Raw genomic sequence first — 16,484 nt, forward strand, 5'->3', positions numbered from 1 at the left:
AAACTAGTCTGTAACATCCAGTAGAGATGACTATTCCATCAAATGCACAGGTGTCAACACAAAGCTACAAGAAACCTGAAAAAGCAAGGAAACATGACACCACCAAATAAGCAATAATTTTTCAGTAAGTGACCCTAAAGAATTGAAGGGCTGTGAACTTCCAAATAATTCAAAATAATTTCTTTAAGGAAGGTTGGTGAGCTTCAAGACAACATATGTAGACAACTAAACAAAATCAAGAAAAACAATATATGAACAAAACGAGAAGTTCAACAGAGAAGTAGAAATAATAAGACGAACCAAACAGAAATTCTGGAGCCAAAGATACAATGAATGAAAGAAAAAAAAAATGCAGTAGAGAGTGTCAACATCAGACTTGATCAAGCAGAAGAAAGAATCTGTGAACTTTAAGACACATCATTGGAAATTATCAGTGATAGGAGAAAAAAAGAATGGAAAAAAATGTGAAGAAAGCCTGTGTGAATTATGGGGCACCATGAAGCAACTAACATTTGCATTATGGGAGTCCCAGAAGGAGAAGAGAAAGAGAGAGAAAGGGCAGAAATCTTATTTAAGAAATTCCTAAATCTAGGAAGAAATATGCACATCTAGGTACATGAATCTCATAGATCCCCATACATATTTAACCCAAAGAAAACTTCATCAAGATACATTATAATAAAACAATCAAAAATCAAAGACAGAAAATATTGAAAGCAGCAGGAGAGAAAAAAACCCAACTCATTTAGCATACTTCTAAGCAGAAACCTTCCTGGCCAGGAGAGAGTGAAAACAATATGACCAAAGTACTGAAAGAAAAAAAACCCCAAAAAACCTAACATTTAAGAATACTTTAACTGGCAAAGCTGTCTTCCAGAAATGAAGGAGAAAGAAAGACTTTCTCAGACAAACAAAAGCTAAGGGATTTCCTCATTGTTATACCAGCCTTACAAGAAAGGCTAAAGGGAATTCTTCAAGCTGAAGTGAAAGGACACAAATTAGTAACATGAAAACACATGAAAGTATAAAACTCACTGGTAAAAATAAGTATGTAGTCATTCAGAATAATATAATGGTTGCGTGTAAATCACAACTCTAATGTAAAGGTTGAAAAAGTATTAAAAATAACTACAATAATTTTTAATGGATACACAATATAAAAAGATATAAATTGTGATAGCAAAGCCACTAAATGTGTGTGGGGGAAGAAAAAAGTAGAGTTTTTGTGATTGAGGTTAACTTAAAATAGATTGTTACAACTATATTTTTAATGTAAGCCTCATGATAGTAACGAAGCAAAGACCTATAATAGAGACATAGAATATAAAGAAAAGGAAACAACACATAATATTGTGGAAAAATCAGATCACAAAGGTAGACAGCCAGAGAGGAAGAAAGGAAGAAAAGAACTACAAAGCAGCCAGAAAACAATTAACAAGATGGCAATAGTAAGTTCTTACTTTTCAGTAATTACTTCAAATGTAAATGGTTTAAGTTCACGAGTCAAAAGATATAAAGTGGCTGAATGGATTAAAAATACAAGACAAAACTATATACTCTCTACAAGAGACTCCAACTTTAATGGCACACATAGGAAAGTGGAAGATAGAAAAATATATTCCAGGGTGATGTAAACCAAAACAGAAGTAGCTATACTTACATCCAACAAAAATAGACTTTAAGTCAAAATCTGTAATGAGACAAAGAAGGCATTATATAATGATAAAGGAATCAATTCACCAAGAGAATATAACAATTGGAAATATATATGTGCCCAACATCAGAACAGCTAAATATATTAAGCAAATATTAACAGATCTGCAGGCAGAAATAGACAGCAATGCACTAACAGTAGGGGACTTAAATACTTCACTTTCAACAATGGATAAATCATCTAGACAGAAAATAAATAAGGAAATATTGGACTTGAATGACACTTTAGAACAAATGGACCTAACAGACATATACAGAAAATTCCACCCAACTGCATCAGAAAACCCATTCTGCTCAAGTAACATGGAACATTCTCTAGGCTAGATCATTTGGTAGATCACAGAACAAATTTAAGAACATTGAAATCACATCAGGTTATCTTTTTCAACCACAATGGAAATCAATAACAGCAGGAAAGCTGGAAAATGCACAAATACATGGAAATTAAACAACACACTTCGGAATAACCAATGGGTCGAAGAAGTCAAAAGGGAAATAAAATATATCTTGACAAATGAAAATGGAAACACAACATACTGAAATTTATGGGATGCAGGAAAAACAGTTTTAAGAAGAAAGTTAAAACTACATTAAGAAACAAGAAAGATCTCAAACAACCTAACTTGACACCACAGGGAACTTGAAAAAAAAGAACACACTAAGCCCAGAGTTAGCAGAAGAAAAGAAACAACAAAAATCAGAGCAAAAATAAATGAAATAGAGACTAGAAAAACAATAGGAAAGATTAATGAAGCTAAGAGCTAGCTTGTTGAAAAATTAAACAAAATTGACAAACCTTTAACTTGACTAATAAAAACGAGGACTCAAATAAAATCAGAACTGAGAGGGGAGACAATACAACTGATACCACAATAATACAAAGAATCATGAGATGAGTATGAACAATTATACGCTAACATATTGGGTAGTCTAGAAAAACATGTGCAAATTCCTAAAAGTGTGCAACCTACCATGACTGAATCATAAAGAAATAGAAAATCTGAATGAACCCATAACTAGTAAGGAGATTAAAACAGTAATCAATAATTTCCCAACAGAGGAAAGTCCAGGACTAAATGACCTCACTGGTGAATTCTACCAAGCATTTGAAGATTTCATGTCAATTCCTTTCAAGCTTTAAAAAACAAAACAAAACAAAAAATTGAAGAGGAGGAAACACCTTAAAATCATTTTACCAGGCCATAATTAGCCTGATACCAAAGACAGACAAGGACATTACAAGAAAAAAATTACAGGTCAGTATCCTTGATACAGATGCAAAAATTCTCAACAAAATACTAGCAAAATGAATTCAGCAGCACACTGAAAGAAGCATACACTATCATGGCATTCTTGAGATGCAAGGATGGTTCAACATAAGCAAATCAATAAATGTGATACACATTAACAGAATGAAGGATAAAATTATGATAATCTCAATAGATGCAGAAAAAGCATTTGACTAAATTCAACATCCTTTCATGATAAAAAAAAAACCCAACAAATAAGGTATAAAAAGAATGTACCTCAACATATAAAGGCCATATATGACAAGCCCACAGCTAACATCATACTCGATGATGAAAAACTGAAAGTTTTTCCTTTTAGATTAGGAACAAGACAAGGATGCCGACTCTTAACTATTTCTATTCAACATTGTGCTGGAAGCCCTACCCAGAGCAGTTAGGGAAGAAAAAGAAATAAAAGGCATCCAAATCAGAAAGGAAGAATAAAATTCTCTGTTTACAGGTGACATAATCTTATATATAGAAAACCTAAAGAGTCCACTAAAAACTGTTACAACCAATGAACTCAGTGAAGTTGCAGGATACAAAATCAACATGCAAAATCAGATACATTAACAACAGACTATCTGAAAGATAAGAAAGTAATTCCATTTACAATAGGATCAGAAACAATAACATACTTAGAAGTAAATTTCACCAGGGAGATGAAGACCTGTCCCTGAAAACTATGAGACATTGATGAAAGAGATTGAAGTAAACGGAAAGATATCCTGTGTTCTTGGATTGGAAGAATTAATATAGTTAAAATGTCCATACTACCCAAAGCCTTCTACAGATTCAGTGCAATCCCTATCAAAATTCCAATGGCATTTTTCACAGAAATAGGAAAAACAATCCTAAAATTCATATGGAATCACAAAAGACCCCATATAGCCAAAGCAATCTTGAGAAAGAACAAAGCGGGAGCATCTCATTGCTTAATTTCAAATCATAGTACAAAACTATAGTAATCAAAACAGCATGGTACTGGCATAAAAACACACATAGATCAATAGGACAGTATAGAGAGCCCAAAAATATGATCAATGATCCATAAGAGAGAAATAGGGAGGGAGGGAGGGAGGGAGGCAGAGGAAGAGGAGAAAGGGAGAAAGAAATGATCAAAAGAAAAGCAGTAGGATTGAAGAAGCGGGCACTGCCTCACACAGTGAAATCTGCCTTTCTGTGGTTGGCGCTCACCGTCCTCTTGTGAGTGATCCAGTCTGCAGCCAAGTTTAAGAGACAGTGCCCTGTCCACTTTAAGGAGGTGCTTTATTTTTCATTTGAAGAAAATGTCATTCATTGAAAAACGAGGTTTTCCAAAGCGAATTTTTGCTTGTTTCAGTTGCTACCAACTTAAGGAATGCTTCCTTCTATTATCTGTTCCAATATTAACCACTCTCTCAGTGGAAATGAATACATAATTCACGCCATTGTAGTAAGATCCTCAGAGGTGGGTGATTATGCAGATTTTTCAATGTAATTCCATATTGGTGCTACATAAAAGGGGTTGTTCTTTTTAGCATTACTAATTAAAAATTTGGACAGAACAAGATAACTATCTTATTCTAAGAAGGCCTTGATATAAGATTTATTGCATAGGGCCAAATTATAATTCTTTCCAAGGAATATGTTTGTTAACACTTGCCTCATTTTGAAGTTGACGCAGCACAGAAAAGAAGCAAGGACCAGTGTATGGGGTGCCGCCCGCTTGCAGGGGACCAGTGTATGGGGTACCGCCCGCTCACACAGGGCATGTTTTTGGCCAGCACAGCTATGTAAATAAGAATAGAGTAGGCAGCACAGAAGCATTTTTCCTATTTCTTCTAGATCCAGCGCCATGTAAAGACCAGTTGTCCTCGAAAGAAAAACCCGACCTCCCAGCTGGTCCACAGCTTCTGAGCCAAGCGGGCCCCGGGGATGCCCCTGAGAGTGTACCCGCCCCTTTGGTGCCATCCCCCCCCCCCATGACTGCTGTGCCCCAGGACTCGACTGCACCAGCTGTCAGCCCCAAGCCAGAGCCAGCAACAGGGGCTGCTGTGCAGGCAGGGGACCCAGGGATCTCTCAGGGTATAGCCAGCGAGCATGAGACCCTCCAGCCACTGGCAGAGACTCATGACGCCCCGCTTACTGCAAGGCCCCTGGGTGTGGTCCTAGGGCCTTGTGCCTCCCCTCCAGGGGCCCCTCACCACCCCACAGGTCTGGGGGAATCTGCCTCCAGGGAGACCAGCGCCCAGGGGGAGACCTTGCCAACTCCAGCCCCTGCGCTCAGTGCCCCCAGTGGGACCCTTCAGCCTACTCTGGGCCAACCCCTAACCCCACTTCCTAATGCAGTAGGGGCCGTGAGCCTGGCTACCTCCCAGCTACCCAGTCCCCCACTGGGGCCCACCATCCCCCCTCAGCCACTCTCAGCTTTGGAGTCGGATGGGGAAGGGCCGCCTCCCAGGGTGGGCTTTGTGGACAATACCATCAAGAGCCTGGACGAGAAGTTGCGCACGCTGCTATACCAGGAGCACGTGCCCACCTCCTCGGCCTCGGCTGGGACCCCTGTGGATGTAGGCGACCGAGACTTCTCCCTGGAGCCCCCGAGAGGGGACCGGCCTTACACAGAGGCCTCCGAGGGGGACCTGCCCCTGCTGCCCCAGCCTGTGGTGAGTACTGGCCTTGCCTAGAGGTGCCGTCCTGGGGCAGGGGTCTAGACGGGTGGGGGCCAGCTGGAGCCTGGTGGCTACACATCCTAGCCATGCAGAGCTGCCTCACTCAGCCTGGCCGTCGTCCTGCTCTTGGAGACCCACCTCTTCACTCCACCTGCCCAGCATGTTTTGCAACAAGTGGCCTGTTTGGGGATGTGGGACATGCATGTGCAGGGTCAGGACCCAGCTGGGATGGCCGAGTGCGTGTGGAGCGCCTGGGCCTGGCAGGGAGGAGCCCAGCCTTCGGACAGGCGGAGAGGATTTGTAGTTTAGCTGCAGAGATGTCAGCAAGTGAGGCTCCCGGCTCTCTCCTTTTTCTTCCTCCAGTTGGACAAGTCAGAAATGGCCCCTGGGCCCAGGGCCATGTTGGAGCAGGCCACATCCTCACCAGTGACAGGTAAGGAGCCCCAGGTCACCAGCCCTGCCCCTACCATGCACGAGGTGCCACCAGCCTTCCTTGCCCTGGGGCACTTTACATCTCCACCTTTCACCCCACAGCATCTTGGGTGGGAACCAGCCATGGCAGAGCCTGTCATGTGCCTTTGTGTATGTTCACACCCCAAGGAGAAAAAGTCCTTCCTGTGGAAATGGATGACAGCCCCACCCCGCACCCCAGCCTGGCTGCAGGCTCTGTTGGCCTCTTCCTTTTTGCTGCAGCACGGCTGTCCAGGTTGGGGCTGACACACAGCCCCAGCCTGCCCGTGGCTTTCTTTTGCCGTGTGTAGGCCTCAGCTCAGGCCAGTCTCCCACACATCAGCTCCTGCCCTGTTGTTCATTCTTCACTGCAGTTCTGGGAAAGCAGGCCAGATATATGCTGTGTCCCCATTCTATAGATGGGGAAACTGAGACAGCCTCAAATGACATGGACACTGGAACAGCAGGGTTAAGAATTGGCTCTATTGATCTCCTTCCAGGACCTCATGAGACCCTTTTATCATCAGAACATGTCAGGGAGAGACAGGGTGATACCATCAGGTGGTAGAGATGGCAGATGAGACAGGTGACAGCTATCAGGTATTAGAGATGGCAGGTGAGACAGGGTGATACCATCAAGTGATAGAGATGGCAGGTGAGACAAGTGACACCATCAGGTAAGACAGATGACACCATCAAGTGTGTAGAGGGCCTAGCTGTGTCTGAGGGTCCAGAGCAGATGCATGCAGGACCTCCTCCCTTCCTCAGGTTCTAGGGCGTCTCCTGTGATGTGAGGGGCTGAGGACAGCTTCTCACTGGGCTCCATTTCCCTCCTGCCCACTGCCCTTCCACTGTGATTCAGCAGGCCTTGAGCCATTCCTGCCCGTGTGCTCGGCGCCAGTCCCAGTAATGATTTTGATGTTCCTACAGCAGCACCGTCTTTGAGCAATACTCTGGGCTCTGATGGAGGCTGGGTGGCCTCAGATTCCCCGGCAACACCCAGCGTCCCCCAGGTAGGTAGTTCTCTGTGGTGAGATGAGGAGATGCTTGGCTGGTTGGTGGGGTTTGCTCTCTGCTTGTGTTTGCGTGGAATATTCTCCTTTCCTCTGTTTCCCAAGGATACCCCCGCTTCTGCCATTCCTGCACTTCCGGAGCCCACAGACCAGAGTGGCGGGGTCCCTGGGGAAACCTCAGCCGAGCCCATGCAGCGCTGCCTGGGGATATTGACCAAGGGCAGTCAGGCCAGCCACCCCCAGATGCACGGTCCTCTGGCCTCGGGGTCCCCTCTGAAGCAGCCAGGGCAGCAGGATGGCAGCTCACCAGCCAAAACTGTGGGCCGGTTCTCGGTAGTCAGCACGCAGGACGAGTGGACCGTGGCCTCCCCTCACAGCTTACGGTACTCCGCCCCACCCGACGTGTACCTGGAAGAGGGGCCCCGCAGCCCCGACGTGAAGCTGGCCCTGCGGCGGGCGCAGACGGCTTCCTCCATCGAGGTTGGCCCTGGCGAGCCCTTGTCCAGTGACTCTGGGGACGAGTGCCCTCGTAGGAGGGCCCCCGTGCAGAAGCATGGCTCCCTGCCGGGGAGTGGTGGCAGCGTGGCCAGTGACTTCGTGAAGAAGGCTACCGCCTTCCTACACAGGTCCTCCAGGGCTGGCTCCCCGGGCCCGGACACACCCAGCAGGACGGGCGTGAAGGTCCCCACCATCAGTGTGACCTCCTTCCAGTCCCAGTCGTCCTACATCAGCAGTGACAATGACTCAGAGATTGAGGACGCCGACATCAGGAAGGAGCTGCAGAGTCTTCGAGAGAAGTAGGTCCTGTGGGATGGGCAGCCGGTCGGTGTGGGGTCCAGGGTGCAGTGGGCAGCTGAGCTCTGGTTTCTACCATGTGTGTTTGGAGCTTGGGCAGGTGACAGAGTAGAGGCGATGTCACTGCCGCCTGTTGGCCTGGTCCCTGGTCTTGGGGCCGTGCCTCCCCCCTGCGTGTTCTGCCCCCCTCCTGTAACCCTCAACAGGACAGGCCTGGTTTTGCTCAGACCCAGGACTCCCTTACCTTTATTCTCTCCATCTGCAAGTGTTCCCTGCCCCCACTGTGATCAGAGTCCCTGAAACGCAGCTGCACCCTGAAGTCTCCTTCCGGCCTGGAGGGGCCACAGTGTAGTTACTAAGCGGGGAAAGGCCCGTGTCCTGGGGAGGCAGTGGCCATGGGCTGCGAGCTCTTAGAGTGGGGCCTGAAACTGCCCACGCATGGGGAGGAGCCTGAGCTCGGAGCCTACTGCTCCCCCGTGGTGGGTGGGGCCGGGGGCGGCGCATGCTGGGAGGGCCTGGGAGATCTTGCCACGCCCTGCCGACGGTCCCTGCCGCCTAGCCCCACCCACACCCACCCTGCCCACTGGCTCTGGCCCCGCCCATTTTCCAGTCCCTTATTCCAGTTGCTGAAGTTCAAGACTACAGTGGGGCATCTGATGCTAGTGCCCTCTGACAGCCGAGGTCCGGGTGCAGAGCAGCTGTTAAGGCGCCAGGTTCCAGGGGTGTGGTGTCCGAGGGGGCATGAGCCGGATCCTTGGGTGCATGGGGTGGGGCCTGGTCTGTGTTCTCATGGGGGTGTTGCCCTGGAAGCTTGCAGTCAGCAGGAACAAGAGGAGACAACGGGAGCCCAGACACAGCTGCCCTCCACTGTGGGGGAAGCTGTGGAGGGGTGGGAGGGTCTGGGTGTGAGAAACTCAGGGAGAAGCTGCTGTGCGCTCTGAGGGGATGGGGAGAGGGCGGGGCCTGGAGGGGAAGGGGCGGAGCCCAGAGATGATGGGGGGCCCTGGGTGGGGGCAGGGCCTGGAGGAGGAGTGGGGCAGGGGTAGGGGAAAGGAGAGAACAAGAAACACCTCAAAGGAAAGGATTTCAGGAGCTGGAGAAAGGAGGAAATTCAGGATACTAAGTCCTGGCTCTCTGGCCTGATAAGAGGGCGGTGGACACCGTGGAAAGGGGAGACCATTTAGAAGGGGGCAGGGTTTGGACCTGAATTGAGGGGACTTGATGGCTGCTGGATAGAAGGCAGTTTTGCTTGTGTCAGATCCCCTGGGCATCATGTGGGAACAGCCAGTATTTGCAGTCCTTAGAGCCCCCTTTGAGAGGCCCACTGCAGCTCCTGGGACTGGGTGGACGGGAAGGGTGGGCTTTGGGGCAGGAGTCTCCGAGAATGGGGGCCTTCCCCAAATCCTCCTAAATCAAACTCCCCAGTTGACCCAGGATCCCTCTCCCCTCCAGCCAGCGTTCACTTTGAAACATCATACGTTGTCATAAGCTAATCTGATGCAGTAGCAGTTTGATGTTTAGAGAATCATTTTTCTAAAACAAACCTGTCAAGCGTTGAAGACACAAGAGGTAAAATCAGAACTTGCCTCTTTCTGTCCAACCATGAAAAAGACCTGTTTCCCAGCTGCACACAGAGGAGATAGACCTGGAGTGAGGCCGGGGGACTGAGCCTCCTCGTGGAGTGGCAGGGGCCCATGATACACAGCTGAAGGGACGGTGCGCAGCCCAGTGCCACTCGAGTTGCAGGAGGGTGGAAAGCAGGTGGGGGAAGTGGCCAGGGGCTCAGTCAGCGAGTCCTGAGGGAGGCTGGCAGCGACCGCCCGGCCCTTTTCTGGCACTGCCCTTGCCCACAGCCAATACTTCCATCTCAGTCTTAACGGAGGTCTCCTGCCTGTGTGACCTGTCAACTTAGCTCTGTGCCCTGGGGGTGCTGCCTGAGCTGAGAGCCCCCCTGGCAGAGACGGGCTGGCGCCAGAGCCCCAGCCTCTGGCTGACGACATGTGTCTCGACTTGCACCTGACAGCACGTCTTCATCGAGAGCCCTCTCGTGCTGTGTTCCTTCCCGTGGAGGAAATAACACCGATAAATCAAGGCAACCTCCTGATTCTGAGCACTGATTATTTTTCTTTTCACCTGTTTTTATTTTTATGTGGGTTTATATTTCAAGCATAAATGTGTAAAGTCACCCATTCCACCCCAACTCCCCCCCCCAAACAAACAAACAAACATCTCTGAGCCTAGATGTTGGAAAACTTGAGTCCTCTTAGGCTGGCCTTCTGCAGTTCTGTGTCATTGGGTGTCGATGCCAGGGGCCCCCAGTGACGGCCATTTGGTTTAGATGTAAACACAAAGTGATGTTTAAATTAAATAAATGCTCCTGTGTCCCCTCTGAGTGGCCCAGTCTGCCCAGGCTGGACTGTAAGCTCCCCGCCCCACTTCTTACACCCACCGCAGGCTCTCCTGGAGGGGCCGTGTGTGGTGGAAATGACCAGAAGGCCCCCCTGCCTCCTCTTCTCTCCCCCTGCAGGCACCTGAAGGAGATCTCAGAGCTGCAGAGCCAGCAGAAGCAAGAGATCGAGGCTCTGTACCACCGCCTGGGCAAGCCTCTGCCCCCCAACCTGGGGCTCTTCCACACGGCGCCCCCTGCCGGCCGCCGGAGAAAGACCAGCAAGAGCAAGCTGAAGGCAGGGAGGTTGCTGAACCCGCTAGTGCAGCAGCTCAAGGTCGTGGCCTCCAGCACAGGTGGGCCCTGTGCCCTCCTGGCCACTCGTGGGCGTGGACTGGGTGGGAAGTGGGGCAGATGGAAGGCAGACACCTATACTTGGATGAGGGCTCCTTGACTCGCCTTTCATGGGAGCGGGGAAGCCGCTGTGGGCTGTGAAAGGCCTGGGCCTCTGCCCCATGCTGTGGCAAGAGGAAAGGACTGTGAGTGGGCCGGCCTGCTCAACGGCCTCAGCCACCATGGGCTACAGTGTGCGAGGGAGGAGGCGGCTCAGGTCTCCAGAGCTGAGAGCTGCAGTCCCCCACCTGTTCCCTGCAGGGCACAGCCTGGGACAGGTCTGCTTCCTCCTGCCCTGATTCTCAGACATATGTCACCTGCTGAAAGTGGGGGTTGAGCAGCTGTTTGGGGAGGAGGGGAAGGGCGGCGAGGACCCCTGGCCCTTAAGCATGATGCCTGGGTACGGAATGTGTACGCTGTCCCCGAGCCCCTGCACTCTGGGGTAGAGGTCCAGGGTGCTGAAATCCTCCTTTGCGCCAGGTAGGAAGCTGGCAGTGAGCTGGTCCCAAGCCATCATCCTTCTTGATGTGGCACATAACCCGCAGGGCACACGTTCATGAAATGCAAGAGTGACACGAATCCCATGCCAATGCCCAAAGCTAACGGGAGACTGATTAGGTGAGGAGGAAGTTTATAGGCCCACTGTGAGCCCAGGTGTGCATCCCCGGATGTGCTGTGGTCCTTCCACTGTATTTGTGCAACACAAGCCCGGCACGGTGTTGGTGACTGGTAGACACTGGTCATTGTTTCATCTTCCCAACACCCACGTGGGCAACCCCGCCACACGCCCATGGCTTACTCAGCTTCTTCAAGGTCACCCAGCAAAGAGCAGGGAGGACAGATGCACCCTGCACTGGCTTGTCTGCCCTGCGGCACCTCATCGTGCCTGTCCCCCTTCTCCCCACCCAGGTCATTTGTCAGACTGCAGCAGAGCCCCTCCTGCCAAGGACCCCGCCAAAGCCGGGGTGGGGCCCGCAGCAGCGTCAGACCCCTGTGGGAAGGCAGTTCAGACCCAGCAGCCTTGCTCGGTGCGGGCCTCCCTGTCTGCAGACATCTGCTCCGGCTTAGCCAGTGACGGAGGCGGAGCGCGTGGCCCAGGTGATTCCCAGCTTGCCGTCTCTGAGCATGTGCTAGCCACATAGGGCCCGTGTGGTGTAGAGGGGTGTGAGCTGTGGCCAAGACTCCTGAAAGAAGTAATTGTAGGTGTAGCCTGAATGAAAAGAGTGGATGGCCCCCGTCAGCGAGTCCTGCTGTAAGCGGCTCGGGGAGGCGTGCTTGGTTAGAGCAACCTGGGGAAGGCACCGAGACAGAGTGGTCACATGCGGGTTCTGCTGTGTGCTCTGTGCCGGGCCCCAGGTGCTGCCCCGCCCCCCACTAAATACAGGTCCTTCTGTCAGGAGGGCCGTTGGGGGTCGAGGGCATAGCTCTCGAGCTGGGTGTTTGGCCTTGAGGAGGAATTGCCGTGGATTCAGCAGCCGTGATGAGGTGCTTCCCATGCCATCTCTGCCCAGAGACGTGGTGGTGACCGCTGCCGCGTCTGGTCCCCACCCTGCCCCGCCCCCTCTCCTGGGGTCCGCTTCTCTTCCGCTCCAATGCTTCCTCCGTTCCATTATGTGGTCAGTGGCTGTGGTCCTCTGGGCTGGGCTAGGTGCAGCCGAGGATGCTAAGTGACGAGGCTGCTGTGGCTGGTGGTGTAGGAGGAAGCCCAGAGACTGTACTTGATTCCTGTCTCTTTGTTTTCTTCCCTCTATATTCATTTGCAGGCTGGACGGTTTACCACCCAACGTCTGAGAGAGTGACCTATAAGTCTAGTAGCAAACCTCGCACTCGATTCCTCAGTGGACCCGTGTCTGTGTCCATCTGTCTGTATTTGTTCTTTTGTATTTTACCACCTCCTGGCCCTTGGTTTCTCTCCCACCCCTCCCTGTCTTCATTACCTTTCATACATTGTATAGGGCGCCACCCCCACCCCACTGAGCTCACCTAATTCAATATTGAAAACAGCCCTGTCCACACCCACCCTCTGGGCCCAGAGAGCAGCAGTGCATGCTCTCGGCTCCTGTCTGGGCACCAACAGCATGTGCAGGGGCCTGCCCATCCCGACCTCGGTGCCCCACCCCGCGGCACCCCTGCCAGGCACTCTGCATTTCTTGCATCAGTCATTTTGTTTTTATTTGTTACATTGGACGTAATTTTATTTCTGTTGCAATTGTGGCAGATACACACGTCCACTGTCCCCAGTTCCAATAATAGCAAAAAGAAAGTCCTGGCCTTCTCTAGACGCATGGTGTGTTTCTCACATGTCTGTACTTTGAAGACATGCATGTAGTGAGCCGAGACAGCGCTAGAAGGTCACTGGAGGGGGTGACATCTGTCCAAGGGCCGTCTCACAGCACCCAGTACTGTCCACCCACCACCTGCTTCCTGCATGTGGAAATGCGGAGAACAAGCTCCAGCTAGGACGCCCCAGCCCCTCTCTCCACTCTGCTCTGGGAGAGGTGATGCCCAGCCTCCCGCCGCGCTCCCCATCTGGGCCTAGCCCCTCCTGGTCTTCTCTCTAGCTCCTGCACTTGACTTGGTGCGTCTCCCTCTTATCTCATGGACCTCAGAGATGAAGTCAATTACGCAGTTCCTCAAAGCCTTGTGAAACCAAAACTCAGTTCCAGTTGTTCTCAGTCCCTGGAATGCCCTCCTAGAACCCAGGACTCATGCCCAGGAATGGCGTATCTGCTCAGGGCCATCCAAAATTGTTTTCATCCCTCATATCAATTGGCAAATGAATCAGAAACTGTGGGGTTTTCAGGTTTTTGTTTTTTAACAGAAAAATTAAGCTTTGTACCAGTTGGATTGGACATGCTGGTTTGGGGCACGTGGCTTTTTGCTTGTACAATAAAGATACATTGTGCTTGTTGGGACCTGAGGCCTTCCGCAGTACGCACCCATCCCCATCAGAGGGTCCACGGTATCCACCCCGGGCAGGGAGGACAGGTCGGAGGCCCAGGACGAGACAGAAATTCCCAGGCACTGCCCAGCGCTCCTCAGCCATTGATAGGTGGCTGGCTCGCTCGGGTGTCACTGGGCTGCTGGTTAGTTGACAAGCTGGGTGGTGGGGAGTGCACGGCTATTGCCTGGGAAGCCACAGTGTGAGGGCACCTGGGTCTCCAGGCAACTTATGGTCACACAGGCGACTGTGTCCCTACAGGAAGGGCCTCTGGCCAGACATGGGAAGCACGTTAGAGTAGGTGGTAGTTTCCCCGGGGTCCTTGGGTAAAGCCCTGTGAGTGCGCACACCAGGCCTGCCTCTCAGGTCGTCACGTCTGCCCTTGTACCACCCTGGTTTTGCTTTCTCTAAAGGGTTTTCTTTTGCTTCATTATTACTTACTGTTCCAGGATAAAAGAACAGTGTGAGGCACAGCAGGGACAAAGAGTTTAGGTTTTGCTTTTGTCTCTGGCTAGGAGGACGGGATTTATGAGGCATAGTGTGGGGTGGACTGGGCCCTGGCCGGCGGGCTGGTGTTTGGCTGTGGCACGTGCGGGTCTGCTGGGCCTTGTTTCCTCCGTGCTGTGGGTACGCTGCTGCTGCTGTTCTCAGCCCTGTTGTCTTCATGCACGTCTTGGCTGAGCTCCTGGCCTCTTCAGGCCGTGATGTGGCCCCACTCATTCTGAGGTTGCTGGTGAGGAGACAGCTTGGCCGTGGCTCTCTTGCTCACAGCCACAGGGACTGTTGCTGCTCGCATGGCGCGCTGAGTCAGGATGCACACACTCTCTGTCTCGTCCTGATAGCCACCCCACTGGCTCTCAGGGCTCTTTCTGGAGCTGCTGTCTGCTGGTTCCTGGGTGACCAGGGAGCATAGCTGTGAAAGACTGGAGGGGAGTTCAGAGCTGGTCGGGGAGGGCTGAGAGCTTGGCCACAAAGGGAGGAGGGAACTGGAACTCAGGCTCTGAGAGCCACGGCTGTGCGGTGCGGGGCAGCTGGCCAGCCCAAGCTGAAGTAGGGCCGAGAGAGGTTTTCAGTTCCCTGTCCTGAAAGGAGCAGGAGACAAAGTTCTGGGAAAACAGAATCTGAAGAACAGGAAACCCCAGCTTCCCTGAAACTCAGAGAAGATGAGGGAAGTCGGGAAGGGTGGTGGCACTTGGGGTGGAACTGTAGGCAGCTCCAGGAGGTGGGGGGGTGACCCCATGTGGGACAAGCAGCCAGGTCCACGTCACAGCACCTCCTCAGGGTGGGCAGGCCCCCAGGGAGGGCTGGACCCTGAGGCGGCTACCCATCCCATCGGGCCCCTCCTGTGCCAGTGAGCGGTTCGGGCAACTTGGGCTGCGGAAACAATGGTGTCTGCTGTCCTGTTGGTCAGAAGTTGTTCTCAGACCTGTTGACCCTCCCTGCCTCTGGCTTTTCCTCGTCTGACTAGGTGCAGTTGCCAGTATCCTCCAGGACCTTTCTGTGCACATGGAACCATTGTTTTTCTCACGTTGTTTTTGACGGTGGGCCTGGCGTCCATACTGCAGCAGGGTTGTTTCTGGGACGCCCACTGCCACTGTGCAGCACCCCTCCCCCCAGGCTCTGCCCTCACCTTGGTGGGTTGTGGGAGAGGGCCCTGGAGCAGGGGAGGACGCTCTCCCACACAGCCCCTCACCGTCCCCGAGCCCACCCAGGCCAAACTGGTGAGTGGGTTGCACAGCAGGCTGTTCAAGGGGCTGGCCCCTGTACTTCGGGGACCATGCAACCCAGGCAGTGATGCTCAGAATGAAGTCACCCCAGGGCAGAGCCAAGACGCAGCTGCTTCACAAACAAACTGTGGCACTTTTTTCAGCTTGAGAACTTGGTGGCTCAATACATAGACCCCCAGACTGGCGCTCTGGTGCTATCCACCTATTTCTTTGTGCCAGAACCGAGCGCCTAATGCTGCAGTGAGTGTAAGGCCACCACTGGAGATGTGCCTTTCGTCATGGGTGGGGGGCGGGGGAGCCCACCCTGAGGCTGCGGCCCCACCGCTCCTCCGGGCCTTTGTCAGTATTTGAACACAGTGATAAATGGCAAGTGTGGGGATGGCTGTAGGTTGGCCCATTTTTTAAGCAGTCTGTCCGCATCAGATGCCCTTGAATTTGAGGCGTCCTCCTGGTAGCCAGCCAAAGGCCTGAGGGGGGTATGGGAGGGTGGTGCCGAGCAGGCTGATTGTCCACGGCAGGAGCAGCCTCTGTTCTTGTGCCAGAGGGAATACGGGGACGAGTGGTGTGGGGCCTCGCCTACTGCAGGCCTGGGGGCTGCCTGAGCCCCTAGTCCGTCCTTGAGGGCAGGAAGCTGGTTGCTGTGGCGCACTGCGGTAGGTGCACTACACAAGGACAGACGCTCGATCATCCTGTGTGCTACCCTTTCAGTCTGGGAAGAACAGTGTTCCCAACACGGGGGGCCCTCGAGCCCCCCACCCCAGCACCTGTCCCACGTGGAGTTCTGGAGCCGGGGACTTCCCAGAGCCTTGGCCAAAGACAGAGTCATGCAGGGGAAGCCACTCTCCATAGGAACCCAGGGTCGGGGCTGGTTCGAAACCTCCTGCCCCTTGTGGGCCTCTCACGGGCCCTGTGTGGGTCCCCTATGGCTTTGTCTGGGTCACAGGTAGGCCCCGTGTGGGCCCTGTGTGGGCCCTGGCACCTGCTGCTGCCTTTCTGTAGCTTGGTAGCTTTGTGGGCAGGAAGCAGGGATCGTATACACCAGCGGGTGGGGTGAGCAGGACGGCGTGGGGCTTGTCCGTCAGATGCCGACTGTGGTAAGCAGGCACCAGGCCAGGACACAAAC

The 16,484-nt window shown here is 51.9% G+C and overlaps 1 protein-coding gene across 1 annotated transcript in view; it reads left to right on the plus strand.

The window, feature by feature from the left end:
* The window catches only part of WNK2 (WNK lysine deficient protein kinase 2), a 110,558-nt gene that overhangs the window by 75,624 nt on the left and 18,450 nt on the right, over positions 1-16,484 (plus strand). The window contains exons 20-26 of the mRNA XM_033122000.1: positions 4,830-5,650; positions 6,020-6,089; positions 7,037-7,119; positions 7,225-7,916; positions 10,442-10,656; positions 11,603-11,791; positions 12,457-12,555. Coding sequence (XP_032977891.1) covers positions 4,830-5,650; positions 6,020-6,089; positions 7,037-7,119; positions 7,225-7,916; positions 10,442-10,656; positions 11,603-11,791; positions 12,457-12,555 — 2,169 coding nt within the window. The remainder of the gene's footprint in view (positions 1-4,829; positions 5,651-6,019; positions 6,090-7,036; positions 7,120-7,224; positions 7,917-10,441; positions 10,657-11,602; positions 11,792-12,456; positions 12,556-16,484) is intronic.

This window comes from Rhinolophus ferrumequinum, chromosome 12 (genome assembly GCF_004115265.2).
Source record: "Rhinolophus ferrumequinum isolate MPI-CBG mRhiFer1 chromosome 12, mRhiFer1_v1.p, whole genome shotgun sequence".
In the NCBI taxonomy this organism is placed as follows: Eukaryota; Metazoa; Chordata; class Mammalia; order Chiroptera; family Rhinolophidae; genus Rhinolophus; species Rhinolophus ferrumequinum.